An 18842-nucleotide genomic window follows, 5' to 3' on the forward strand; every position below is an offset into this window, starting at 1 on the left:
ACAAAACAAGCTACACGTGAGTTTACTGCGCTCTCACGCCGGGGCAACAAATCTTTAGTTGTTTTAACCTGACTTCTCGCGAATAAACCCAAAAACATCGGCTCTGCAGGTATTTTGACCCTCAAAGAATGGCAGAATTCGCCTCGTACGCAGCTCTGATCGAGAATTCCGAGCCGGACAACGCAGACTCGGGACTGAAAATTGAAATAAATGGAGCTGCTGACGGTAAAGCTTTGTTTTCATTTAGAAAATATTAATAAATTAATTCAGGAGACCTGTGGTTCGTGGAGTACCTGAAAAACAACGCAAGCAAGGAGCTGCTGCAGAGCGAAAAGTGCAAAGAAATATTAAATTCCATCCTTTTCGAGGAAGGTCGCAGCGTCCAGGCGGTCGTCACGAGCTTTTTCTGCCAAAAATTAGTGAAAGAAAACACTCTACAAAAGTATCCTTCAATTTAAAACATTAATATAACTTTTTATCAATTATTTTTCTGATTTTCAGCGAGCTGGAGGTTCTCGCGATCGGAATCGCTGCCGTCCGGTACTTCATCGAGCTGAACTGGACCGGTCCGAAGGTTTCGGACGCCGAAGACGCGTGGCTTCATGACCGAAAATCGGAAATCCGGTCCGAGATGGAGCTGGACGCGGAAAACCTCAGCCCTCTGGTCGAGGGAACGCAGTGGCTGCTCGTCGCCCGGGCAATTCTGCTCCTTAACACAGAAAATTTCCAATTCCTCAAGGTCCGTCATTTAAAAAACCTATTTTAAATTAATAAATTAAAAATGAATCAGGTATTTTCGCACTGGTGGGGCGTGCGCTCCTTGTACGCGCACCAAAGCGTGCTGGAAGACCTCTCGACGCAGCTGCACTCGACCCTGGAGCAGCTGACGGCCTCCCTGGCCGCCTCTGCGCCCTGGCTGGCCGCCTGCCACGATCTCGAACCTGAATCCAAAACGGTCCTCGAAGAAATCTTTCCGGAGCTGAAGAATGCGGATCTGAGGGAGATGCGAACCTTGTTTTGGGTGGAGGTCGCGCAGCTGCGACTCCTCTACGGACAGGTCCACCGGGCCAGGCTCTGTCTCGAGCAGGCCCTCGACGCTGGACACTTCCAGATGTCCCTCGCAGGTGTGTGTTTCTTTTAATGTCATTTTTAATTTTTTTTTTCCAAAAAATCGTTATTTTTTTTTCAAACTGTCTCTACATCTTACAGATTTTTTAAAAATTAATCTGTTATATTTTAGTTATCTCAAAAAGAGAATAATTTATGTAAATTATAGCGATTTTGGTGCAAATCTCTAGTTAAAATTTTACAAATTATAACTGGCCATAATTAAATATCAGATTTAATAATATAATCAGGGGCGGGCCGCGGTGGAAATTGGATTATTAAGACGCAGAATTTCATGTTGAGTCTGAAAACCTTTGGGTTTTCACTCTACGACCCATAGAAGCCGAGTTATTAATTTTTTAAGTCTAAAAACGCGATTTGTGACATTTCCAACTTTTTATTTTGGGGCCCAGGCTGGGCCCTATGGGCCTAACGGCGCCGATTTTGGTACCATTCGATGCCCCTTTGTAAGGCGCGTTCGCCCGCGTGTGGTTTTTCAAAATTTGACCAGTTTCTGAATTTTTACGATTTTTTCCCCGATGATTTTTCAAAAAAGTCAAAATTCTTAAAAAAATGGTTTTATTTTTATTAAAATTCGCCCGATCATCTGATTGTAAACCACGCCCCTTCATCAGATAGGTCTTTAATTGGGCTTTTACCTGAGATACCTTAGTGACCTTTTTCAGGGTACCCCGACCTGAGATCCGTTCCCAAGCTGGTTTTTCATGATTTTTTCCCTACTTTCAAAGTACATTTGGCGTTACTCGGTGGTGATTTTTCACCCTTACCAGTCACCGACCTTCCTCAGGTCGTGCGACCTGAGAAACATTTTTGCGATTTTTCAGGCGCCGTTTCTTGTTTAATTTCATCATTTTCCTCAAGTTGTATTTTAATTTAAGGTGCCCTGGGTAAAAGGACGCATTTCCAGGAGAAAGAGGTGGCGCAGCTGACGTTGAAAATCGAGAAGAACTCTTTTTTCGAGGGGAACACCAACAGCGTCGGTCTGCCTACAGATGCCAAGGAAATTCTTCCCACGGTATGTTCCTAAATTTTATATTTTCTTCAAGTTTGGAATATTTTTTGATAGGATTTGAGGCTGGACGACGACCTGAGGCTGCCCCAGATCCACTTCAGTGTCGAGAACGAGGGCAGATTCCCCAAATTGACTCCTGTCGAACAGTGTGTCGTCTTGGCCTCTTAGTATGTGTTATTTTATTTTAAAAAAATATTAAATAAATAAAATTTCAGCTTTCACGTGGTGAAGTCGCAACCAAAAGACGCACTCGCTGAAGAAGAAGTGATGCCTTATTTAAATGCAAGTGTTATAATTTTATATTACACTTAAATATAATTTAAAAATAAAATTCTCAGTGCGTGCTGTCGAATCCGCTAATCTGGTCGGTGCAGTTGACGGCCCTGCTGGCGCGCAGCAAACTCGAAGGCTCCAGCCGACGCACCATCGAGCGCTCCATGACCCAAGCTCAGGTATTTCTCTCTCAAAAATCCAGAGTTAACCTTTTAAAACAAAATATTTTGTCTTGCAGCTGCTGGCCGACAGCATTTTCAAGAAGCTGCCGGCCGCGGCCGTCCGAGCGCAGTATCTCTTCGCATCTCGCCTTCCTCCCCACTGGAAGATTCAGGTTTTTATTTAATAAATTGTAAGCAGGTTAGGAGCTGTTTATTTATTTCTGTTCTGTAGGCGGAGTTGGCGAATCTGCTCATCAGTTTGGGCGCCGTCAACAGTGCGCTGGAGATTTTCCTCCGGCTGCAGCAGTGGGACGACGTCGTCGCCTGCTACCATTTGTTGGAATTGCGCCATAAGGTTTGTCATCTGCTCCACTACTGTCAATCGCTCAAATTAGCACGAATTATGCCATTTTAATTGCTGAAAATTACCAAAAAATCATTAGAAACGGATCTCAGGTCGCGGGGTACCCTGAAAAAGGTCGTTTGAGATCCGCAGGTTAAAGCCCTTCCCAATACCTGTCTGATGAGGGTTCGTGGTCCACGATCGGACAAACAGCTGAATTTTAAGAAAAATAAAACTTCAATTTCTGCAGGTCGCGAAGCCAAAAAACCGTAAAAAATTCATTTTAATTTTTCTATGGGCGCAAAAAATTGGAAAATCGGTTTCCAGACCGGCGGTGGGCTTTGGCGTGCGATAAAGCCGAAAAAACTCTTTAAGATTCCTCCGTTTGGAAAAAATTGCGAATTTTCGGTCCCTGATAAGGTGAAAGGGCAAAAATCGCGTTTGTAAAAGGTCAAAGTTGATCTCCTCTTAGTATTTTAAACGGATCGGCTCGTTTTTAGTCTTAAAATGATCCTAAATAAATTTGGCGTTGACTGATGAGCCAGTTGGTCCTGGACTGGCGGAAGTCAGTTAAAATTTCGACTTTTTCAAAATGTCAGCAGAATAAAATTCGTAAAAATTCGAAAAATCGTCCGATTTCAAAAAACTAAACACGGGTGGACGCGCCTAATTAAGGGGCGTCAATTGGTACCAAAATTTGGGCAATCTGGCCCATAGGGTCCCGCCTGGGCCCCGAATTAAAAAGTTGGAAATGTCACAAATCGCGTTTTTCCAATTTTAAAATTAATAACTCGGCTCGTATCGGTCGTACAGTAAAAAACTAAAGTTCATCAGTCTCGCCGTGAAATTCTGCGTCTTTTAGGCTTGATCGCCGCCGCCGCCCGCCCCCAACGCCCCCAAAATCTGATCTGTTTTAAAGTTCTATGTTGATTTTTAATTGCCTTTGGTTTGGATTTTGGATTTGAATTCTGAATTAAAAATATGCTTCCACGTGACGGAATGCGTCCATTGATCTGATTTAGCGCCAAAATTCGCAATTTTGCCAATTAATTTACACAGGAATATAAAAAACGGGTTCAGTTGAGCCTAATTTTTAAATTTTTTTATGTTCCTCGGAAAAAATACGTTTTTATGCTTCTTTTAAGCGTGGAATTTCATATCTTCTTTGTTTCGCTGGTTTAGGAAATTTTTAAAAAAGGGTTAAAATCCACATTAAAATATTTTTCGTAATTTTTTTAGTCATTTTCGTCTAAAAGTAAAAAATCCGGTATCTGTATAATTTTATCCTTTGACCTAATTAATTATTTAAATTATTTTCCAGGCTGCTGAGGTGATCAAGGCTGAGCTGGAAAAGAAAGAGAGCGTGAAGCTGTACTGCATGCTCGGCGACGCCACCGACGACGCCTCCTGCTACGAGAAGGCGTGGCTCTTGTCCGGGCAAAGAAGCGCCAAGGCGCAGCGCCACTGGGGATTCTACTTCTACCACAGAAAAGACGTGATTTACTCGCACCTCAGTGTTAATATTATTATTAATTTAATTCTGCAGTACGATCAGGGCATTTCGCACCTGGAAAAATCGGTGGAGCTGAATTCGCTGCAGCCGACGGTGATGAGCAGGCTGGCGTTCATGTACATGGACAAGGAGGACTGGCACAACTGCGCCAGGGTCTACAGGAGCTTGTGCACCTTGGACGGAGAGGTTGTTTTGATTTTTCTTCAACAGTCAAACAATTGAAATTGTCCAATTTTCAGAATTTTGAAGCGTGGAACAATTTGGCGAAAGCGTACGTGAAGCTCGGCGAGAAGGCGCGAGCGTGGAAGGTGCTGCAGGAGTCTATAAAGTGCAACTACGAGAACTGGCAGGTCTGGGACAACATCATGGTCGTCAGCATCGACTGCGCAGAGTATCAAGAGGTACTTTCTTTCTTTTCTGAGCAGATAGTTCATTTTCTTTGTGGCTGGAAGCTCGGATAACGATTAAATTTTACTTCCACTTGAAATTTTTCAGTTTTTTGCTATGGATCTACTCAAAATGTCACCAAATGAACTGAAACTAAGTTTCAGGTCTTTCGTTGCCATAGAAAAATTTTAACAATTTTTGTCTCGACCCGAATGGAAGAATTCAACGGGTTTTTGAAATTAAATTCACAAAGTCTCAAACGAATCGAATCAACGAGCCCTACCACCTACCACCTGACCTATCCTGACGACCTTTTTCAGGGTGCTCCACCCTGAGATCAGTCCAGGAGCCACTTTACGATTTTTCTGCGCTTTGCCGACTTTTTTGTCCTATATAAATAATTACAAATTGAATTGTTTTGACTGAGGAACCTTGCTCAGAGGCATCCCTGAGGTCAAATTGGACCATTAAAACAAATAATTACGAGTTTCGAGCAATTTAATTAAAAAAATCAGGTTGCACCCGTTTTTTGTTGTCAGAGTGGTCAAAATTTCTTCTAATTTGTAGTTGTTTTCTTTAAAATTGCTCTTTTCTTCTTGAATTTATCAAACAAATTCTCTCTGACAATTTTTCAAGTAATTAAAGAAGATGCAAAACCAGCCCTGCATTTTTTCTAAAAAAAAATAATTAAATCCTCTAATCGAATATTTTTTGGCAGGCGATCAGGGCGTACCACCGGCTGCTCGACCTGAGGGGCAGCCACGTTGACACTGAGGTCTTGGGCATCGTGGTGCAGGCGGTGAACGACGACCTGCCGGACAACCACGGCGTGAAGGCCGGAAGGCTGCGCAAGAAGGCGCTCGAGCTGTTCGGCCGGCTGACGAGCGTGGTGCCGAACGAGGCAAAGGTGTGGCAGCTGTACGCGCGCCTCTGCAGCGCCGGCCCTGACGCCGACGCCCCCCTCACCCTGCAGAAGGTCGTCCAGTTCCTGCAGAGGGCCCAGCGCTGCGCCACGCAGGCGCCGCACTGGTGCCGCGAGTTCGCCACTTGCAACGACGCGGTCCAAATTATGCTCAGCTTGGCACAAAGTTAGGAACTGTTTTTTTTTTTAAAAATTATTATTCCTATTTTGGGATTTTCGGGGCCGGAAAATATTTTAAAATTTGACAATTCGAATCTTACAGGTTCATTTTATAATTTAAAACGTTTGTTAAAATTCCTCTCTTCAATTCCGTTCCAATTATTTCAAATTCAAGGTCAAAGGTTAAAAAATTGGCTTTTTGTCCTATTTAAAATTATCAAAAAATATGAAATGCTCCTCAAAAATCGTCCCAGGGCACGTGTGAACTCTGTAACTAAATTTTAAATTAACAAATTAATAAAATAAAAATATGTCTACGGCTGAAGACTCGAAAAAGACCAAAAAACTTGAATTGTTTTTATAAATTTCCCAATAATTGTGGTATTTTAAAGCATTATTTTTTTAAAATTTGATACCAATTTAATTTTTCAGCATGTTTGGATTTATGCGGCAACTATTCGTCGCCTGCAGACTGCGTGAAAATCCTCGCATCGCCAAGGCTTGCGATGAAATCGATGCAGACCAAAATCAAAGTCAGTTTTAAGCTAATTAATTTATTCTTCTAAAATGCATAATCAATTAAATATTTTTAGATGGAACACGAAGACGCCGTGACAAAGGAATTGCACAAAGAAGTGGCCGACAGCTACGTCAAACTCTCAGAAAAATTGGAGGAAATCGTGGCCAGAAATAACGAGCTGCTGGCCGCTAGTTCCTAACAAGTACAGATTCTATTTAATTTTTCAATAATAAAAATCGCAAAATGCATTGTTTCAAATTTAAATAAAGTAAATCCGAATTTTTAGACAAAATTCGGTGTTTTGTAAAACCTGTTTGAATTTTTTGTCTGCGCAGAATCATTCAATATGGCAAAATGGCGTCTGATAGCGTTTTATCAATTATTTTTAAATAGTTAAAAAACAAAACCAATCAATATACGTATGTATTTAGAGTAAATTTCATGTCCTTTATTGCAAATCGATATTTTCAGACCAAGTCTGAATTTTTAAAAATATAATTCGACATTTTTAAAATTTCTCGACCTCAAGGTCAACAAAACGGCGCAATCAAGTTCTTGGTGACAACATTCCCGTTCCAATCTCGACTATAAAGATGGCAAATTAGTTTTAAATAATTTAAAAGTTGCAATTTACTCTTACTAGTTTCTCCATTTGAAGTTTCGCAATTGGTCAATGGAATGCCGAGTCTTACTATGACCGTGCACGTACGAATCATCTAATGTGAGCGATTCCAGACTTCTGCAACGCTCGAAGATTTGGTTGAACGTAACGTTCGCTTTTTTCATCAGTCCGTTGAGAGAAAGGCTCTTTAAATGTGATCCAGTTTTCTCCAAAATGTACAAGAGAACTTTGGATTGTATTCTGGTAGGTCTGAGCACGCCCCTCTCAGTGAACGTGAAGAATCCAATCTGAAAAAATAAAAGCAACACTTCTTATAATGGAGCGAAAAAGAGTTATTCCGTCGAATATGAATTAAGTTTAAGAAGCAGCAACGCTGATTGGCTTACGCCGCTTACGTCATCAACTGCCGCGCGATTTGCAAAACATTACATCTGTTGCTAGGCAACCAACCACCGTAGTTGCCGACATTCGCGTTGCGTTCAACCAATCAGCGTAGAGCTGAAGAATTCTTGCAATTTGCGTGTTTACATTCGATGAATTACTTTCAACTTTGCGAAAATCTGACGTATCAGTAACACGAATTCTTTTTGTTTGAAGAATCCTCGATGCTGATTGGCTTACGCCGGTCGCTTGCGTCATCAACTGCCGCGCAATTTGCTAAACAAAAGAGCTGTTGCTATTGGCAACCGCGGAGCTGCTGACGTGCGCGTTGCGCTCAGCCAATCAGCGTCGAGAATTCTTCGTACTGAAGAATGATTGCTGCTTTTCTTCTATTTGCGTGTTTCCATCCGCAATTATATAACGAATTTAAAATGATAAACCGGCTCAAAATAAGAGAGGCATAATTTAACATTGAATTACGTACCGATACATCTGTTAAATCTGGCAGCGACTTGCAGATGTCGAAATTAGGGACGAAATCCTGACTGTAATACAAAGTACGTGATGCTTCTTCGGCGTTGTCTGTTTCTTTTTCAAATTGAATGCCGATGTTCTTTATTTTACGCATGTCGATTTCCAAATGGAAGTAGCTTTGGATGTGAAATACGTCTTTGAACGAGTCCAAATGGCGCCTCATACATTTTGGTTCGATGTCGATCAAGACTGAATCTGCAAAGATTTTCTGCAAGCTTCCGCTGCTGTTGCAGATGCACAAGAAGCCCGTCAGGCTGATGATGATTTCAACAATGTCGAGGTGAGTCAGTTTTCGCAATTGGCAGATCATCAGTTCATCTCGTGGCCCCAGGCTGGTGATTGTTCGAATGGTCGACGACTGATCAGGATTCACAATCTCCAGATACCTCAGTTCGGGGGCGTTCAAACGCAAGAATTCCAGGAGCTGCGATGAGCAAAATAAAATATTGAAAAATAGAAGAATATTAATTTTACGTCTGTCATTTTAAGGATTCGATCCGAGGGCTTGATTTTTGGTCCGAAAAGCCGCGCCACTTTATTCGAACTGAATATTTCGGTTATTTGGTTTCCAAGCAGAAAGTGTGGAACCATGGACCAAACCTGCTTTGTTCCTAAACGTTGTATCCGCTCCATCGCTTTTTCAAACACCAACTCTTTTAAACATGGCTCTGAAATTGTAAAATCAACATTCTGTCATTTTAAATTCACGTAATTGGTTAAATTGCGAATCAAAACACGAATATCAAGAGAAAGCAAGAATTCTTGGCTGAAGGAATTCTCGACGCTGATTGGCTGAGCGCATCGCGCACGTCAGCAGCTGCATAGCGGTTGCCTAGCAACAGGTCTTTTGTTTTTAGCAAATCGTGCGGCAGTTGATGACACGAGTGAGCGGCGTAAGCCAATCAGCGTCGAGGATTCTTCAAGCAAAAAGAATTCTAATTATTTTATTGCTACTCGTAAGATATTTTCGCGTTTTCGTTCTCAATTAAATCAGCGAAGAATTCTTCAGCTGGAGAAATTCTCAACGTTGATTGGCTGAATGTCAGAAGCTTCTAAAAAACACGCGGGAAGATTCAGTCATGCGCGTACGTCAGCCAATCAGCTTGAGGATTTTTCGAGCAAAGAATTTTTGCCGCTTTTTCGACTTCAATCAACTTTTAATGAGTTTCTGCGATGATAAATCGATAGATTAGCTGTGTAGACGCCAAAACAAAAGTTAAAAATCTTTAATTTACGATTTTTTGCACTTGCACACCATATGATCGGCACCAAGAAATATTTTTTTATTTCAAAAAAGATTTGACCGTGATCGGCATGCGATAAATAATTCTTTAAAGCCATGATATTGACCCTGAAAACGCAATGTAATTTTATAAATGCACGGTGGCGCCACATCTCTTTTGTGATTATAAAATAAAAGACTTTCGTCATAATTGTTACCAGTTATCATTTTAATCAAAGGTCCGTAGGTCCCGATGTTATCGACGAATACTTCAATCGTTAGGTTTTTCAGAGTCGAAACAGTCTTCATCTCTCGTCAGTCTTTCACTAAATGGAAAAAGGAAAAAATAATGTGGAATGTAATTGTTTTCCCAACAAACAAAAAAAGGAATAGAGTGAAATCTCCTTTGGGTCACATTTTTAAGCAGATGCCTTCATCGATCAGTCTCTAGAAATAAAAAAACACGCCAGCTCTGGTATAATTCTATCTGACTGTTTTTTAGTTCAATTCGAGGCCTAGAAATAAAATTATATGCGTCTGCGAGAGCTTGTTCCGCAGTAATCTCACACAAATAAAGGTTGAAAAATTCGAAATATCCAATTTTTGGGAATTATTTACCAAGAAAAACTCCCCTGGTCGTCCGTCACAGCTGACGTCTGCCGAGAAAACGATCAGCCAGCGCTTGACTCTCATGACACACGGGAGAAACTTGTTGTTGTTTGGCGCTTGTTTGAAGTAGAGCTCTGCACGGGTGGATTTTTTTCACCCCCACCCCACGGTGCGGTTAACCGCGGGTTTAAACTCCCACTTTTACACCCGTGCAGGCCTCTACTCGACCAAATCAAAACTTTCCTTTATCTTTGATGCGTTTTATTTAACTTAAATGAGCGAGTAGAACGCTAATTTGTTCTAAATAATTCTAATTTACGAAAATTTGTCGTTTAAACATGAAAAAAAATAATCTCTGGCTAAACTGTACATGTGGGGGTTTGGCAACCTTAAAATCACCACCAGCTGTAAGGGTAGTTTATACCTGAATCAGGAAAACACCCTGCTTGGCATCCGTATTTATTTGAGAATTAAAATACTCTGCAGTTGAAAATGAGTACAGCCATAAATTTATTTGTGGACAATAATAAAATATTAACAATGGAGCGCTGAATGAAATAAAACACGAGTAATGAGACACCTACAAAAATAGCTAGGCTTATTGCGTTTTGGTGATTAACGAAAATTGGTCGCCAAAATAACGATGGAATGAATGGCACTTGACTTTAGTTCATTGGTCCGACGCCGACGAGAGTAGTCAACTCGGCTGCTGGATTCGCGCCAGCAGTTCTTTGCACTTTTCTCCGCCTGGCAAGGCAGCCCTCTGCTGCAAATACCAAACCGTCCTCTCCTGAAATAAAATTAAAACAAATAATTTATTTTTTAACCAATAAAAGATAAAATGTACTTACGACGACTTTGCTATCCTGTTTTCCGTGCCTGTGGCACAAATCCCACAGTTTTCCTGCGTACTTGAACGACGAAGGCTGGCTCAGGTCCGCGAGGCTGACGAGTCGGTTTAAAAGCTCTAACGAGAGACTAGCCTGCCAATTTCAACAGCATCATTTTAGTCCAAAACGTAGTTAAAATAAAAAACCACTCACTTGTTTGTCGTGGGTTGTGGTGTCGTCGAATGCGCGCAGTTGCGTGAAAATCTCTTCGACCACGACGCCGCCCAAGCGGTTCACCTCGGCAATGAACTTTGGGTCCGAGCCGTACAGAGCGTCGTTCGAGTCAACTGAAAATAAAATTTATTGTTTAGTATCAAGGGCAGTCCTTTTGGTCTGCGCAGGATAATTAAAGATGGCGTTGGTGAGCGTCCAAGTAATATATTAAATTAAATTTACTAATTTTCTAATCAATGCGACCTTTTTTCATCTGCTGGACGCTTTCGGCCGCCATCTTTGCGCAGAAAAATGACTTAAAAATCAATGGGCAGTCATTTTGGTCTGCGCAGAATCAATCACGATGGCGTTGAATAGCGTCCAAGCAATAAATTCAATTATATTTATTTCAAAATTATGAATTTTCTGATCAAAGGGAAGTTTTCTCGTCTCTTGGACACTTGCGGCCGCCATCTTTGCTCAGAAAAATGATTTTAAAATCAAATTCAGTCATTATGGCATGCGAAGAATCAATCGAGATGGCGTCAAATAGCGTCCGACCAATTAAATGATTTAAAATACTTTTTCCAAGTTTTAAAATCTCGATCCAAGGATTGCATTTTCATTTTTCCATAGTTTTTGACGCTGATTTCGCTTAAAGGCTATTTATATCTGTGCACCAATAAACAAAAATATTTATAAAGCCTTATAGACACTTTAGGCCGCCATCTTTGCGCGGCTATCTTCAAAAAATTCCGAATTTTGAGCTTCTTTAATTAAAAAACAAATTTTTAAACCTTTTTCGATGTGGTAAGGATAGGATTCCTGAGCCGAGGCAGCCAAGAGGCAAAGAACTTGCAAGTAGAGATTCGTTTTGGAAAATGCAGCGTCCCACTGGCGATTTTTGATGCAGTTGAGCAGCCCTCTCGTGAGGAACAGAACACCTTGCTCTGGCGGATCCTGCGAAAAACGTTTTAAACACGATTTTAAAAGGGCTAATCACTATATACTTACTGGCACAATTAGCAACGTGGACATAAAATTAGACAGATATGTGGCGAGGAAAAAGTCGGAGCTCTTCGGCTTGCCGTCCACCTCGATCGTTTTCGGAAAGTCCGGAATCAGATTCAGCGCAGCCTTGAAGCACGCGTCAGCTGCAATTTCAGGTTGTTCTTTTTTATTAATTAATTTTATTGCGGTTGATTTGCGACTCGCCTTGGCCCAGGCACTGGTTGGAAAGCGCCACCTGTCCGGAGAGCAGGTACAGTTGCAGACGGAATATCACACTCGAGATGGAAGGCACGCTGATGAAGCAGTAGGCCGCGCACGCGCGCACGAACGACGCCGTTTTCCGCGTGTGGTGCCCGCCCACGATCTTCCTCGTCTCCACGGCCAGCCGATTCACACTCTAAAAATGAAATAAATTTTCTTTTTAAAATAACATTCCTATTTTTTACCTTCATTCTCACGGCTTAACTATTAAATTTAATATCAAATTCATCAGAATTGCAAAAATTAACTACCGTTGGACTCGTCTCGACCTCCTCTGACCAGCTGGAGGGTTTAGGGGTGTTAACCCTCCACCCCTAAGATGCTATACTTCATCAACCCCCTCGAAAAAGTGTTTTTAAGCCCAGTGGAAGCGTTATTAAATTTTTTTATTAAATTTAAAGCGATTGGGTTGAAAGGTGAAGGGGGTGAGCACCCCCTACACCCTTAAGCTTGTAAGGGGAGGTCGAGACGAGTCTAACGGTGGGTAATTTTTGCATTTCTAATGGTTAGAACTCGAGATATCAAGGCACAAAAAACCAAAAATATCGAAAAAAGGTTATTTTTTCTATTTTTTTAGTTCCATGTCTTGGAAAATGCCCTGGGAGAAATACCTGGACGAGTTGGAGGTGGATGTAGTCGAGATTGGTAAACGCAGCCCTGGCGTCAACGTAAAAGCCGAGCTGCTGCTCGAAATCTCTGCCGAAATCGACCGATTTTAAAAATCCGCAGATGAGTTGAGCAATTTGCCGCTTCTCGTCGTCCACCGTCATCGCGCTGAAATTATTTAAATTAAACACAGATGATCTTTGCAATGAAGCTTTAAATGTACTTGACGGAGTCGTGGAGGACCCTGCAGAGGAACATGACGCCGTTGATGACGACCGGATCGCGCACCGCGTCCTGCTTCTGTCTGCAGTACGCCTCCATTATCAGCTTGCACACCTCCACTTTCACCACTTCTTTTTGGAACATGTCGATGAACGTCAGAAATTTGTCCTGAAACGCAAAAAAAATTATTTCCAAGTCTGAAACCAAATCTGACCCATTGTTAAATGGTTTTGGGGGTAGGCGGGGGTGGCAAAATGGCCTAAAAGATGTAGAATTTAACGGTGAGTCTGATAAACTTTGGTTTTTTACCATACGACCCATAGGAGCCAAGTTATTAATTTTAAAAAGTTAAAAACGCGATTTGCGACATTTCAAACTTTTGTTTTTTTGGCCCAGATGGGGCCCTATGGCTCCGACGGCGCTGATTCGGGTACCAATCGATGCCCCTTAGTGAGACGCGTTCGCTAGTGTGCAGTTTTCCAAATTCAGACCATTTTTAGAATTTTTAAGAATTTTTTTCGGTCCAAATTTTGAAAAAGTCGAAATTTTCAATCATTTCCGGTCCAGGGTTAAATTTCGAAAACAAATTGGAACTTCAATCGACGCGAAATTCATCAAGGGTCATTTTGAGACCAAATGCGAGCCGATCCAATCAAAATCCTGATTTTTAAATGTGATAAACGGGACTTTTTACTCTCTCCGTAACATGGGAACTTGAAAATTAGTGATTTTTCCAAACGGAGGAAACTGCGAGAGTTTAACCGACTCCAACGCATGCTTAAGACCGCCGCCAGTCTAAAAACCGATTTTCCAATTTTTCGCGCCCATAGAAAAATTATAAATAATTTTTTCCGTTCGCGCACGGGTGAAAATGGTTTTATTTTTATTTAAATTCAGCCGTTCATCTGATTCTCGACCACGACCCCTTATTGGACAGGTCTTAGCATGGGCTTTAACCTCCGGTACCTTAACGACCTTTTTCAGGGTACCTCGCGACCTGAGATCCGCTCCGAGGTTAATTTTTATGCTTTTTTCACTAATTTCAAGCACATTTGGCGATACTTGGAGAAGATTTGTGAACCTTGCCTTTCACTGACCTTCCTCAGGTCACGCACGACCTGAGGCCAGGCCCCAGATTGGTTTTTTGCCGGTGCATTTACTCATATTTTGGTGTTTTGGTCAATTTCACCGCCTCGATAAATATATTTTTTAAAATTGATATGAACGCTAATCTGTTTCCGTAATTTAAATTTTGTATTTTATGCCTACAACACGCAATATTTAAATCTCCTGGCTTAATTGTCAGAGAAAAATGAAAAAAAGCGTTAACAAAATAAATTTAACCTAAATTCCGGGCTAATTAAGAATTTTTCTGGTACAAAATCGGTCTTTCAAGGGGGCGTAACTAACAGGAACACTTATAATATTGAAACCCACCATTCCAAACAGGATTTCCGGGTCCTGCGTGTTTCTGAGGAGGATGCTGACAACGGACTGCAGCTGCGGGTAATGCTGCTCGTAAGCTCTGTTTGGCGTCAGGTGGCGGATCATGTCGTGCAGAATCGCATTCACCTCGTTTTTCTGCCAAAAAAACAAACATTAAAAATCATTTTCCCTTGAACATAAAACAGCGAATTGCCTACCCCGAAATATTTGGCGGCGAACTCGATCCAGACCTCGGCGCAGGCAGCGTAGTGGCCGACGTCCGAGAGGCGGCTGACCACCTTCCAGACGACGTTGAGCAGCGCGTGGTGCTGCTCCCGCGGCGGCTCGGCCGCCACCACGCACAGCCCAAGCGTCCGGAACAGGATGTACTGAGGAAATCCTGTCCAAATTTTCGTAATTAATGGGCTGTCCCAGAGCGGAAATCAGATGATCAATTACCGTCATCATCACAGGCGGTAATTAAATCTACAAAATGCGTTGCCCTGGCCGCGATGTACACGGCCTTGAAGCCAACCATCACAGAGTTGAGCACCAAACCACTGAGGACAGTTACCAAATTATTTAGTAACATTGTTTGAATTTTATTTTATTTATTGAGTTTCCGGGACTTTTGGAGCTTGCAAAATTAAGACTAAATAAAGCTAAGAAATCAAACTTTGGTCTAAATGTTGATCTTAGTGGGTGTAACATGCCTAGAAAAAATCAGGATGGTGAAACCTTTAGTTTTTGAGATAGAAAGGGTCAAAGGCGGTGAAAAAATGAATTTTCGGGTTCAGGGGAATTTTGAGAAAATAAAAAAATCATAATTGGTTGACTTTTACCCTCGGTACAACTTGGGGGATCATTCCTGAGGTCAGAAAATACCATCAGAACAGTCAAGAACTCGAACCCTGGCGTCAGGGTAGCCCTCGATCAGTCAAAAACATAAAATTCCCATTTCAAGCCACTTTAACGACGCCTGACGGGCTCTGGATTAATCTGATGAGCAAGATTTTCACACCGTTGGACTGCCCAAGTCAAGAGCTTTCCGAATATGTACGATTTGACCCTTTTAAAGCCTTCAGGATGATCAGGGTATTCAGGGTACACGACCATAAATTAAATTAAGCGAGTCTTTCAGATAAACATTGCATTAAAAACAAAAAAATGCCCACCTCTTGACATTGAGATTTTTGCAAATGGTGAGAACGTCGAGCAACTGCTGCTCGGTGCCAGGGTGGGCGGCCAGCTGCAAAATCCAGTCGAGGGCCGGCGTGTAGAGGGTGAGGTAGCTGCCCAGGTCCACCTTCTGCCTCAGCAGCTCCGCCCTGACGCTTCTGCTGTACAGCTAATTGTAAGCAGACAGAAAAATTCAAATTCCTCTCTGAATAAATAATAATTATGATTTTACTTGTTTGTGCGCGGCGAGGAAGTCGTAGAGGTTCTCGTGGATGAAGGAGCGGTCCCTGGTGATGGACAGACCCACCCTGCACAGGTAGCACCTGGCGTAGGCCGCGACCAAAGGATCGCCGATTCCGCGGATCATTCGTGTCAGCCGCAGAAGCGCTTGAGTGAATTCGCTAAAAAGGACGAAGGAAAGTTAAATTTTTAAGTCATGAAAGAGCCTAAAAGACGCACAAATGTACGGCGAGTCTGAATAATTTTAGTTTTCAATTTACGACCCATAGGAGCTGAGTTATTTATTTTTAAAGCCAAAAAACGCGATTTGTGACATTTCGAACTTTTGATTTTGGGGCCCAGGTGGGCCCCTGTGGGCCGGTCGGCGCCGATTCTGGTACTAATCGATGCGCCTTGGTGGGGCGCATCCGTTTGTGTTTAATTTTTCAAATTCGGACAATTTTTGGAATTTTTACGATTTTTTTCGTCTTAATTTTTGAAAAAGTCAAATTTAAAAAAAAAATACTGACATGGATTTTCCCGGATTTTCCGCAGAAAGTAGATGGAGCAAGATCCGTGAAAGGTTATCAAAGTCGTTGAGACCAATTACGAGCCAATTAGATCAAAATCCTAGTACTAGCAGGATTTTGAAAAAAACGTGTTTTTGCACTTAATGCAGGGGAAATTAATTTTTTATCTCAAAACGGAGGAAACTTAAAGAGTTTTACCAAGTTCATCGCATGTGCAGGACCACTGCCGGTCTGGAAACCGATTTTCAGAATTTTCGCGCCCATAGAAAAATTAAAATTAATTTTTTCCTTTTTTTTCTTCTGTGCGGGACGAAAATGGTTGTATTTTTCTTTAAATTCTGCCGTTTGTCTGATCTTCCACTACGAGCCCTCATTGGACAGGTTTTGGAGAGAGCTTCAACCTGGGGTACCCTAACGACCTTTTTCAGGGTACCGCGACCTGAGATCGACTCAGAAATCATTTTTTATGCTTTTTCAGAATTTTCAGGCATATTTGGCGATGATTATTCACCTTTTCCTGGGACCGACCTGCCTCAGGTTTCAGGTCACGCGACCTGAGAAATTTAATGCGGTTTTTCCGGCGCCAAATTAATTAATTTCGGTCTCGGCGGCTTTTTTTTCCTCAATAATTTCTCACCTGGATGTGAGGAAACTGTAGGATCTGAGGATGGCTATTTCGACGTAGAATCTGGGCACCAATTCTCTAATTGAGGCGATTTTGAAGAACCAATTGCGGCACGTCTCTTTGGCTGCCTCGGGAACCATGTCGGGCGTGAAATCGACCGGCAGCTTGCCCCTCCTGGCAGGAAATAATTAATTAAATTCACATATTTCATTTTAAAGCTTACACTCTGTTCCCTTCAGCCTTGGATCTCAACCTGTCGTGAACGAGCTGTCCGAAAATGTCCAGAATGTCCGTGATGAGGACAAATTTGCTCGGGTAAAACTGGGTCACGTTCGTGTCGGCAAGCAATTTTGAGCACTGCAAATGGAAAGTAATAAAAAATTAATTTAAACTCTTGAAAAATCAAACCTGAATGGCGATTTTCAAGGCTTTAACCCTTTGGTCCGTATTCCAGGCCTGTTTCAGCTCGGAATTGAGTTGTTCTATCCTGGCGACGTACTCGCCTTGCGTCAGGTCGCCCTCCTCCTTCACCGAGCCCTCTTCGAACTCGTCCAGCTGCTCCAGCCGGTTTTTCACCTTCTCGATGACCGCGTTTTGCGGCGGACCGACAGCCTGCGGCCGCGCTACAACTTTATCTCCGCCGGACAAGAAGCTGGTCATGATGGACAGCCTTTCGGAGGTGGTGAACCGCGTGAGGATGGCCGCCTTCCTCGCCGACCACTCCTGCAGAACGTCGTCCTCGAAACTGTCCGAGATTTTCCGCCGCTCCGGCTGCTCCCACTGATTTAAAAAACAAATTCTTCAATTTTTATTCTTCTCAGGACGTGAATTAAACCCACATTCGCCTCCTCCACGGCGATTTTAGAAAGAGGATCGAGCTCCTCTTTGGCGAACTGGCTCAGCGGGTCGGTGCCGTCGAGGGCCGCGCCCAGAGGGTCCGCCAGCACCGCCGTCACGTTTCTGCGCGGCTGCGGCGTGCCGGGCGTCGACGAGTTCGTGCTGCTGCCGGCGCTGCTCACTTTCCTGCTGATTGATTTGCTCTCGGTCACCTTCAAAACAAAGCCGCGGAGATTAATTAATCAGGACGGATTAAAACAATAATACTGGTCCGATTAACGGCCTCAGAGGGTGGTCCATCACGTCGTCTCGTTGGCTGCGCAAGAATCTCTTCTCCAACACAAAGTCTCGTTTTCTCGGCGTCCTGAATTGTGCACAGTCAAATTATGTATGACATAATCTGCGCGGAATAATTTGTAAATTTGCACTCACCATTGAAACGGGATTGATTTGGACATTTTACGCGGGGAATCGTGGCAAAAGAATCTCTACACTCGTTGCGAATTAATCGGCGTAAATGCATCCGTTCAATTAATTGTCTGCATTTCTGCACCGCCTCTCTGTCAACCAGGCAAACACACAAATTCACAGATGACTGCTGAAAATGCCGAGAGAGGTAAATAGCCGACGCCCACTAAATCGCGCCGCTGATTGGCCCGCGAACGCGCAGATCCCTCCGTTTCATTGGCTGCACGTGAATGCTACTCGGCAGCTCATTAGTTGCAGCCGGGAGTTGGAGTTTTTCGGCGTTGAAGCGCGCTCTTTTTGTTACTCCCTCCCTGTTCCCCCTCAGTTGAACGAAAAATACAATGTTTTTAACGTTTTTCGTGATTTCTGAGGCAAACTATCGCTGGAAATCTAACAAAATCATCTTCCCCATTGAGCATGGGTGCGTGGTTTGAAGAATTTATGCCATCGCGTTTATAAAAAGCTAAAAACTCCGTTGTATACGCAAAGAATTTTGATTAGACGTCAAAGAACTTGAGAGTTTAGACCAAATGATTCAATGAAACACAATCTGCTGTTTTTTACCAATCAATTTTATTTCAATTTTCAATTAATCTCGTTAAAAATCCATGTCAAAATTATCCTAAACAA

General features: G+C 42.5%; 2 protein-coding genes across 2 annotated transcripts; one reads left to right on the top strand and one right to left on the bottom strand.

Moving 5' to 3' along the window:
- Positions 1 to 25: 25 nt before the first annotated feature.
- Positions 26 to 6713, top strand: LOC135948238 (tetratricopeptide repeat protein 27). The gene is made up of 16 exons (XM_065497420.1): positions 26 to 225; positions 271 to 442; positions 502 to 739; positions 791 to 1124; positions 2007 to 2143; positions 2195 to 2307; positions 2356 to 2422; positions 2479 to 2592; positions 2652 to 2747; positions 2807 to 2929; positions 4239 to 4412; positions 4464 to 4616; positions 4670 to 4831; positions 5536 to 5905; positions 6331 to 6431; positions 6492 to 6713. Exons 1-16 carry the CDS (start codon positions 129 to 131, stop codon positions 6615 to 6617), a joined length of 2577 nt encoding a protein of 858 aa, XP_065353492.1. The 5' UTR covers positions 26 to 128; the 3' UTR covers positions 6618 to 6713.
- Positions 6714 to 10272: 3559 nt separating this feature from the next.
- On the bottom strand, positions 10273 to 18365 carry LOC135947757 (VPS35 endosomal protein-sorting factor-like). Its single transcript, XM_065496692.1, has 19 exons — positions 18177 to 18365; positions 18012 to 18108; positions 17747 to 17956; positions 17316 to 17687; positions 17131 to 17264; positions 16920 to 17081; positions 15766 to 15934; positions 15530 to 15702; positions 14814 to 14914; positions 14573 to 14754; positions 14367 to 14510; positions 12931 to 13097; positions 12713 to 12875; positions 12045 to 12237; positions 11844 to 11983; positions 11627 to 11789; positions 10830 to 10963; positions 10638 to 10769; positions 10273 to 10576 (listed from the first exon to the last, which is right to left on the bottom strand). The coding sequence occupies exons 1-19, from the start codon at positions 18200 to 18202 to the stop codon at positions 10484 to 10486; spliced, it is 2955 nt and encodes a 984-aa protein (XP_065352764.1). The 5' UTR covers positions 18203 to 18365; the 3' UTR covers positions 10273 to 10483.
- Positions 18366 to 18842: the final 477 nt, after the last annotated feature.

The sequence above is a fragment of the Cloeon dipterum genome, chromosome 1 (assembly GCF_949628265.1).
Source record: "Cloeon dipterum chromosome 1, ieCloDipt1.1, whole genome shotgun sequence".
In the NCBI taxonomy this organism is placed as follows: domain Eukaryota; kingdom Metazoa; phylum Arthropoda; class Insecta; order Ephemeroptera; family Baetidae; genus Cloeon; species Cloeon dipterum.